The sequence below is a fragment of the Cetorhinus maximus genome, chromosome 16 (genome assembly GCF_964194155.1).
Source record: "Cetorhinus maximus chromosome 16, sCetMax3.hap1.1, whole genome shotgun sequence".
NCBI lineage: Eukaryota > Metazoa > Chordata > Chondrichthyes > Lamniformes > Cetorhinidae > Cetorhinus > Cetorhinus maximus.
This window is the reverse complement of record NC_135894.1, coordinates 35,493,648-35,504,018: the sequence shown is the minus strand read 5'-3', so window position 1 is coordinate 35,504,018 and position 10,371 is coordinate 35,493,648. Positions and strand designations below refer to the sequence as shown.

The 10,371-nt window shown below is 45.6% G+C and overlaps 1 protein-coding gene across 1 annotated transcript in view; it reads left to right on the top strand.

Annotated features, from left to right (window-relative positions):
• Nucleotides 1-783: 783 nt before the first annotated feature.
• LOC144691513 (immunoglobulin superfamily member 3-like) overlaps nt 784-10,371 on the top strand; it is a 58,623-nt gene continuing 49,035 nt past the window's right edge. Inside the window, exon 1 of the mRNA XM_078559658.1 lies at nt 784-1,181. Within this exon, the coding sequence (XP_078415784.1) occupies nt 1,106-1,181 (76 nt within the window). The 5' untranslated portion in view covers nt 784-1,105. The remainder of the gene's footprint in view (nt 1,182-10,371) is intronic.

The following is a 10,371-nucleotide window of genomic DNA, read 5'->3' as shown; positions in this document are numbered from 1 at the left end:
CCCCCCCACCCCCCCCCCCCCCCCCCCCACCCACCCCCCCCCCCCCCCACCCCCCTCACCACCCCCCTCCCCTCCCAACCTATCCCCCCCACATGTAATTCTCCCCCCCCCCCCCCACCATGTCATTCTCCCCCCACCCCCCCCCACCATGTCATTCTCCCCCCACCCCACCATGTCATTCTCCCCCCACCCCACCATGTCATTCTCCCCCCACCCCCCCCCACCATGTCATTCTCCCCCCACCCCCCCCCACCATGTCATTCTCCCCCCACCCCCCCCCCACCATGTCATTCTCCCCCCACCCCCCCCCCACCATGTCATTCTCCCCCCACCCCCCCCCCCCACCATGTCATTCTCCCCCCACCCCCCCCCCACCATGTCATTCTCCCCCCACCCCCCCCCCACCATGTCATTCTCCCCCCACCCCCCCCCCACCATGTCATTCTCCCCCCACCCCCCCCCACCATGTCATTCTCCCCCCACCCCCCCCCACCATGTCATTCTCCCCCCACCCCCCACCCACCATGTCATTCTCCCGCCCCCCATTCATTCTTTCCGCCACCCACACACAATCTGTTCAGTCTCTCGTACACACAAGTTGCTGACAATCTTATACACTCCTTCCCTGTATCACAATCTAATTTTCCCAAACAGCCGCTCCCTGGTTAAGAGACTTCCTGTATCCATATTCTCCTTTGACATTCAGCCAGCTGACAATCACTGTAGCCGTGATATTGTGACCCATTTACGTAAAGCTCAAATTAGAACGAGGGCAAACGTGACAACACCATTCACACCCAAATGAGTCGCCTGCTGTTTGCATGGTCGTTTTTCTTCAAATGAATCAGTATCTGAATTTACATGATCTGTATTCAGCACATTGAAGCAAGTTTCTGAGTCCTGGCTGATTTCGCCCAATGTCAGAACATTGAAAATGTTAGACTGAACCTAAACCACTTCTGCTGTTGCTGTTAGTGGTTTGAAGAATTTTATTCACAATTCTGCTGAACGCTGCGGTTTGTGTTTCCCAGTTACCTCTGAGCTGATTGACAAACTTGGTCTGCAGCTGTGAGCTGGTTAAATTGCTGCTTGAGCTTGGAGTGAGATGGAACAGCCCTGTTTTAAAGAGACGTCTTTGAAGTTTGGAGTTTTTCTTGTATTCACTTTGATTCTCTCATTTGGTGAGTAAACAACGACTTCATTATTGTCTTTTTTTTGCGGTATGGATTCGGTGCCACTAGCTTCCCTGTTCCAAAATGTCACACCTGACTCTGAGCTAAATCTGTTCCTGAATAACTGGCTCTGAATGCCGCTCCTCTTTTTCAGAATTGTTCAACTAGAAATGATTGACTCGCACCAGTTGTAAATCAGCAAGTAGTCCGGGCAATAAAAGTGAAAGCTTCCTGTCATGGTAATTGTTCAGCACTTCTTCAGAAAGAAAGGCTTGCATTTATTTAGCATCGTAAATGGTCTCAGAACACCCCAATGTGCTTTACATTGAATGAAGTGTAGTTACTGCTGTACTGTAGAAAGGACATAGCAAGATACTGCAAGCAGTGATCTAATATTGACTAGGCAATAAGTTTCAGTGATGTCGATTGCGACATAAGCATGAGTCGGGACACTGGGGAAAACTCCCTTCTGCCTCGGGATCTTTTACATCCACCTGAGAGGGCAAAGTCTCTTTTGAAAGATCACACATTCAACATTGCAACACTCCCTCAGTATCGCACTGAAGTTTTTTTTTATTCATTCAGGGGATGTGGGCTTCGCTGGTTGGGCCAGCATTTATTGCCCATCCCTAGTTGCCCTTGAGAAGGTGGTGGTGGTGAGCTGCCTTCTTGAACTGCTGCAGTCCATGTGGTGTAGGTACACCCACAGTGCTGTTAGGGAGGGAGTTCAGGGATTTTGACCCAGTGACAGTGAAGAAGCGGCGATATATTTCCAAGTCAGGATGGTGAGGGACTTGGAGGGGAACTTCCAGGTGGTGGTGTTCCCATCTATTTGCTGCCCTTGTCCTTCTAGATGGTAGTGATCATTGGTTTGGAAGGTGCTGTCTAAGGAGCCTTGGCACAATCCTGCAGTGCTCCTTGTAGATAGTATACACTGCTGCTACTGTGCATTGGTGGTGGAGGGAGTGAATGTTTGTGGATCTGGTGCCAATCAAGCGAGATGCTTTGTCCTGGATAGCATCAAGCTTCTTGAGTGTTGTTGGAGCTGCACTCATCCAGGCAAGTGGAGAGTATTCCATCACACTCCTGACTTGTGCCTTGTAGATGGTGGACAGGCTTTGGGGAGTCAGGAGGTGAGTTACTCGTCGCACGATTCCTAGCCTCTGCCCGGCTTTTGTAGCCACAGTATTTATATGGCTTGTCCAGTTCAGTTTCTGGTCAATGGTAACCCCCAGGATATTGATAGTGGAGGATTCAGTGATGATAATGCCATTGAATGTCAAGGGCGATGGTTGGATTTTCTCTTGTTGGAGATGGTCATTGCCTGACACTTGTATGGTGCGAATGTTACTTGCCACTTGTCAGCCCAGGCCTGGATATTGTCCAAGAGGAAAGTTATTGATGAAGCAGCTGAAGATGGTTGGGCCTAGGACGCTACCCTGAGGAACTCCTGCAGTGATGTCCTGGAGCTGAGATGACTGACCTCCAACAATCACAACCATCTTCCTTTGTGCTGGGTATGACTCCAACCAGCGGAGAGTTTCTCCCTGATTCCCATTGACTCCAGTTTTGCTAGGGCTCCTTGATGCCACACTCGGTCAAATATGGCCTTGATGTCGAGGGCATTCACTCTCACCTCGGGAGTTCAGCTCTTTTATCCATGTTTGAACCAAGGCTGTAATGAGGTCAGGAGCTGAGTGGCCCTGGTGGAACCCAAACTGGATGTCAGTGAGCAGGTTATTGCTAAGCAAGTGCTGCTTGATAGCACTATTGATGATCCCTTCCATTACTTTACTGATGATGGAGAGTAGACTGATGGGGCAGTAATAGGCCAGGTTGTATTTGTCCCAGTTTTTGTGTACAGGACATACCTGGGCAATTTTCCACATATCTGGATAGATGCCAGTGTTTTAGCTGTACTGGAACAGCTTGGCTAGGGGCGCAGAAAATTCTAGAGCACAAGTCTTCAGTACTATTGCCGGAATATTGCCAGGGTCCAGAGCCTTTGCAGTATCCAGTGTCTTCAGCCGTTTCTTGATATCACGTGGAGTGAATCGAATTGGCTGAAGACTAGCATCTGTGATGCTGGGGACCTCCAGAGGAGGCCGAGATGGATCATCGACTCGGCACTTATGGCTGAAGGTTGTTGCAAATGGTTAAGCTTTATCTTTTGCACTGATGTGCTGGGTTCCTCCATCTTTGAGGATGGGGATGTTTGTGGAGCTTCCTCCTCCAGTGAGTTGTTTAATTGTCCACCACCATTCACGACAGGATGTGGCAGGACTGCAGAACTTAGATCTGATCCATTGGTTGTGGGATCGCTAAGCTCTGTCTATCACTTGCTACTTACGCTGTTTGGCACGCGAGTAGTCCTGTGCTATAGCTTCACCAGGTTGATATATCATTTTTAGGTGTGCCTGTTATTGCTCCTGGCATGCCCTCCTGCACTCTTCATTGAACCAGGGTGGATTCCCTGGGTTGATGGTAATGGTAGATTGGGGGATGTGCCGGGCCATGAGGTTACAGACTGTGTTCGAGCACAATTCTGCGGCTGCTGATGGCCCACGGCACCTCATGGATGCCCAGTCCTGAGCTGCTAGATCTGTTTTAAATCTATCCCATTTAGCATAGTGGTAGTTCCACACAACATGATGAAGGGCGTCCTCAATGTGAAGGCGGGATTTCATCTCCACAACGACTGTGCGGTGATCACTCCTACTGATACTGTTATGGACAGGTGCAACTGTGGCAGGCAGGTTGGTGAGGATGAGGTCAAGTATGTTTTTCCCTCACCACCTGCCGCAGACCCAGTCTAGCAGCTATGTCATTTAGGACTCAGCCAGCTCAGTCAGTAGTGGTGCTACCGAGCCACTCTTTGTGATGGATATTGAAGTCTCCCACCCAGAATACATTCTGTGTCCTTGCCACCCTCAGTGCTTTCCCCCAAGTGATGTTCAACATGGACAAACACTGATTCATCAGCTGAGGGAGGGAAATACATGGTAATCAGCAGGAGGTTTCCTTGTCCATTTTTGAACTGATGCAACAAGACTTCATGGGGCCCAGATTCGAAGTTGAGGACTCCTGACGGTATACCACTGTGCCACCACCTCTGCTGACTCTGTCCTGCCGGTGGGACAGGACTTACCCAGAGATGGTGATGTGGTTTCTGGGACATTATCTGTAAGGTATGATTCCGTAAGGATGACTATGTCAGGCTGTTGCTTGACTAGTCTGTGGGACAGCTCTCCCAATTTTGGCACTAGCCCCCGGATGTTAGTAAGGAGGACTTTGCAGGGTCGACAGGGCTGAGTTTGTTGTTGTCGCTTCCAGTGCCTATGTTACCTACATAATCAAACGTGCGATTGTAAATAAAAAGAGAAAATGCTGGAAAATACTCAGTAGGTCGAGCAATATCTGTAAAGAGAAAAACGGAGTTAACATTTGAGGCGGTTGATCTTTTGTTAGAAGTACAAATAAAAATCCTCGTTCTGCGCTTTCCCCAAGTGTGCCCTCTGGCACACTAGAAATCAGACAGATTCCCTTATATTCCATACTCAACCTGCCTGATTTGTTCCCATGTTTACTATGCCCAGACCCAGGAACTGTCCAAGTGAGGGTAATGCCCATTCTGAAAAGAACGAAATCTGTTGAAGTAAAAGCACTTTTAGTCACACTTGTTACCTGCAGACATATTATACATATCCAGCTTAGACCTTCCAGTAATTGCTTACAGATTAGACCTCTTTGAACTAGCAGTGAGCTTAATATTGCAATCATTAACTGTCTCATTTGAATATCATTGCACATCAGATCACAAAATGGGCAGTCCCTCTTTGTGCTGACAGTTGCTCTCTAACCAAAACTGACAGAAAGTTCCCACATATCATGAATATAATGAATATATGGAGAGTGATATGATCATGATGAGACCTCTAGTTTAAAAAAGAAAAAAAGACTTGGTTTTTTATAGTGCTTTCATTCCTGTTCCCTAGTTACTGACTTCATCCCTCTCCCTGGTAACAGAATGAAATTAAGCTAGCCTATTCACAACCTTGATGTCACATTTGCTCCTGAGATGAGCTTCCGATCTCATTTTCATGCCATCACTAAGATTGCTTATTTCCATCTCCATAACATCGCCTGACTTCACCCCTGTCTTAGCTCGTCTGCTGAAACCCCCATTCCTGCCTTCTTTAACTCTAGACTCCTCTATTCCAACACACTCCTGACTGGTCTCCCACATTCCACCTTCCATAAACTTGAGGTCATCCAAAACTCAGCTGCCTGCACCTTAACTTGCAGCAAGTCCAGTTCTTTTATCACCCCTGTGCTCAATGACTTACATTGGCTCGTGGTCAAGCAAAGTATTGATTTTAAATGTCTCATCCTTTTTTTTTCCTATCCCCCAATAATCTTACTCCACCCTGTCTCTATAATCTCCTTCAGGCCCACAACCCTCCAAGATACTCGCAGTTTGGCTGTTTGTTCATTTCCAGTTATAATTGCTCCATGATTGGTGGCCTTCAGTTGCCTAGGCCCCCAGCTCTGGAATTCCCTTCCTACACCTCTCCGTCTTTCTACCTTGCTTTCTTCCTTTAAGACACTCCTTAAAACCTACCTTCTCGACTAAGCTTTTGGTCAGCTGACCTAATAGTTCTTTTGGACTCGAAACGCTAACTGTGTTCCTCTCCACAGATGCTGTCAGACCTGCTGAGTTTTTCCACCTATTTTTGTTTTTGTAATAGTTCTTTGCATCTTGGTGTCATACATTGTTTTATAATGCTGCTGTGAAATGCCTTGGGATGTTTCATTATGTTAAAGGCACCATAAAAGTATAAGATGTTGTTTTCATGACCACCGGACATGTCAAGTGGCTTTACAATGAGGTACTTTTGAAGTGTAATCACTGTTGTAATGCAGGAAATGCAGCAGCTAATTTGTGCACAACAAGCTCCGACAAACAGCAATGTGATAATGACCAGATTTTGTTTTCATGTCGATTGAGGGATAAATATTGGCCAGGATATCAGAGGTAACTCCTCTGCTCTAAGCTTCTTCAACGTAATGCCGTGGGATCTTTTATGTCCACCCAAGCAGGCAGATTGGGCCTCAGTTTAACATCTCATCCAAAAGGCAGCACCTCTTACAGTGCAGCATTCCCTCAGTACTACGCTGGAGTGTCAGCCTTGATTTTCAATTTTCAGCCTTAGGAGTGTCACTTGAACCCAGAGCCTTGTGACTCAGGCAAGAGAGCTACCAACTGAGCCACAGAGGGCACACTTATTGAACTACTGATGTTATGTGCCGGGGAGCTAAATTAGTTCATCACATTATTAGCAAAACTGTTTACTTTGGAATAAGTCACTATAACTGATCAAGGACAGGAGGTATATTGTGGTTATCTACAGACTTATTCAAGGCATTGGATGTTCTGTATTGCAATCTGGTGTGTGTGTACTTGTGATACAGGACCTTGCAGTAATTGTGAAGCCAAACCTCAAGTACATTGTCAGGATCTTTGTGCTACATTACTGTGATATAAAGTCAAGAGCTCGTGGTACTATTAGTTACGGCTCATCGAATCATTATATGATACAGTAGAGAAGGGTCAGAATGTGCAGGCATGTGTGATCCCCTCCAGTTTTCTCCTCCTCTTGCAGTTGTGTGCTACTTTTTTCTACAAGAGTGAGGGAAGTGTATCATATGTTCTCTGTCATGAAGCTCTCTTGGTTGAATAGCTGGCAGTGTGCGCACATTGTGAGGTGTAAGTGAGAGGCTTGCAGCAGTGCTGTGTTCATAAGGGTGAGGTGTCAATATTCATGTTAGCTATGAGTCCTGATTGATAGGGATTGTTGGAAAATGATGGGGTGGGGCTCAGTACAGTTGATGACATTTGAAGACCTTGACCACTTGTGTGAACCTCCACTTCCTTGGGACTTAACTCCTGGCATTCAGCTCCATCACTCCCATGGCCACCTTAGCATGTGGTCTGGAGGGCATCTTGTTGACAGAGGATGTCTCTCCTCTTTTGCATCTCCTCTTTAAAGACCTCCAATGCAAATCTTGGAGCTCTCTGCTTCCCTCATGTTGTGCCACTCTTCTGTCTTTCTAGGTCAGATTCTGCTCACAAAGGACTCCCAGCCATAAGGCACCTTCCCTTTGAAAGATGCAGGCCAACTTTAAGCAGTGCAGGCTAGTTTTAATTGACGCTGGCCAGCCATGATATTGGCCCCTGCTCAGGCATCCACCAATTAACATAGTAGTTAGCACTGGCTCGATGCTGCAGTCATGTAAAACAGCAAGCAGCATGAAGTTCGCATCCTGTCTGCATGTTAATCAGTTGACATGGATTAACCATGCATTGTAATCCCTCAACCTGGTTTTGAGGGTTATTGCATTTATCCCCCATGAATTCCCCATATATCACTCAGATTGTCAATTGAATGGAAGGGGGTTTGCTTTGAATATCAAGGTACGTAACAGGAATTTACATGCCTCTTAACACTTTCCTTGTTATCTTTATCCTTTTCCTCTTTTTGAAGCCTTTACCTAGTATATGAAGAAGGGTCAAAATGCACCCAGCACAAAGAGAAAGAGGCTACAGGAGTCATATTGTACCACTATAACAGCCAGTAATAGGCAAAGAATAGTGGCCTCAATATTTACAGGAAGGCTGGGAGGGAGCAGGGAGGCCAAATGAGACTGAAAACCCAACTGGGGGTCATAGAGGTCCTGTCGAATTTAATGATAGCCAGCAAAATTGACAGATTGTCTTTGTGGGCCAGTCAGCTTGATCATAGCTGGGGAGCAGGTCGCAGATCAGATACTGGGGGAGAATGGTTGAGGTCGCCTGTGGAAGCAGGCAGGTACGCATCAGTTGGAGTTGCAATTTAGAGTCTAATCCTCCCCAACCTCTGCCTGTCCATTGTGTCACGTCAATGTACAAGTTTTCTTGAAATCAAGGAAGGTGAGATTTAAGCCAGCTAATCCAGATGCAGTTATTAGTGTGTAAAGTGGATTTATTGAGGAGCAGAGGATCCAAAAGGAATGGTTAACCCCTTTACAAAAGGAAACTTAACAAACAGAAGCAACACCATCAACCCAGTGGAAGGCGAGTAATGAACTAAACCATGTTGCTCAATGACGAGGTTACATAAATCCAGGAAATATTGTTTGCCATCAGGATGGATGCAATATTCCAGCTGAGGCCGAACTAGTGTCTTATGGAAGTTTGACATAGCCTCCTTGTCCTTATACTCTATGCCCCTATTATGCTTTAATAATAAAGGCATAGAGTACAGGAACAAGGAGGTTATGTTGAACTTGTAAAGATACTAGTTCGGCCTCAGCTGGAGCTTTGTGTCCAGTTCTGGGTGCCACACTTTAGGAAGGATGTGAAGGCATTGGAGAGTGTGCAGAAAAGATTCACGAGAATGGTTCCAGGAATGAGGAACTTCAACTATGAAGGTAGGCTGAGAAGTTAGGACTATTTTCTTTAGCATAGAGAAGGCTGACAAGAATTTGATAGAGGTATTCAAAATAATGAGGGATCTGGACAGAGTAGACAGGGAGAAACTGTTCCCATTTATGAAAAGATGGGCATTGATTTATAGTAATTGGCAAAAGAAACAAAAATGATGCGAGGGGAAAAAACATTCACACAGCAAATGGTTAAGGTCTGGAATGCACTGCCTGAGTGTGGTGGAGGCTGGTTTAATTGAGGCATTCAAAAGAGAGTTAGACTGTTATCTGAAAAGGATGAGTGTACAGGGTTATGAGGAGAAGATGGGGGAATGGCAGTAAGGTGAATTGCTCATTCGGAGAGTTCGTGCAGAAACGATGGGCCAAATGGCCTCCCTCTGAGCTGTAATAATTCTCAAGGATATAGCCTCTAATCTATCCAATTGGCTGTGTAACTAATACTGTTTATTTTTTGATGGTTACAAGAGTTTTATTTCAGAAAATCATTACTGTAGCTAGGTACAAAAACACATCACAACTTAATCTATTTACTGACAACCAGTATCTGAAATGCTTATCAAAACAACAATTAGCGATTTGCCATAGTGCATAGACAATGAAGTTCTAGTGAATCCATTCTTAACTGTGGACACTCCGTAGTAAGGTGACGTAGAGTGTCAAATATCTAAGGAGTTTAATTCTAAATTTTTTAATGAATCTATATCCGTCTCAGATACTGATTGATAGTCAGCAATTCAGTTAATGCTGATTTACTATTGGCTGGGTGCCTTAACTGTTTTTATAATCGCTGTTATTCAAATTGCTAGATACTTAATTGGCTATGAGGCTGTTTGAGATATCCTCGGGCTATGAAAGGTGCGAGATAAATGCAAGCTCTTCTATAGATATGGATGCATTTCATTATAGGTCATTTTGTAACATTCTGTCCTCTGAATGATGGTTGTGGATTCAAGCAGTGGTGAGCTACCTTCAACTGAATGGCTTGTGAGGCCATTTCAGAGACAGTTAAGAGTCAACTTCATTGCTGTGGATCTAGAGTCACATGTAGGCCAGACTGAGTAAGGATGGCAAATTTCCTCCACGAATGGGGGAAAGGCATTAGTAAGCCAGATGGGTTTTAACAGCAATCCCATAGATTCATGATTATTATTGAGGAATCTGGCATTTTATTAATTAAATTTAAATTCCGCCAGCTGCCATGGTGAGATCTGAACTCCTGTCTCGGCAGTGTTAGTATGGCCACTGTAATGTTAGTCCAGCAATATTAACCACCATCCCCCATAGCTGAAGATTATCTTTCAGTGCAGAAAGAAGGGAATGTTGCATTGTTGGAGTTGCTATCTATCGGCTGAGATGATAACCTGAGGATCTGTCTACAAGCTCTGCAGTCCAGATGGACATTGACTATCTCATGGCATAATTTAAAGAGAGTAAGGGGTTGGACTGGTTGTTCATGCCCTCTTCAAGACTTTGGTTGGGATTTTCTAGCCCTGCCGCGGGCGAGGCAGCGCTCAAGCCGGAAGTCCATTGACTTATGGCAGGACCGGAAGATCCTGGCGGTGGGCGGGGGCAGAAAATCCTGCCCTTTGTGTGGTAAATGTCCTGGTGGATAACTTATGACAGGAATGAAGCTATATGGAGATTCCATTTTAATAGCCCCCTCCTTTCATAAAGTCAGGTAGTATGCAGATTAATTGCCACAAAGTAAGTTTTA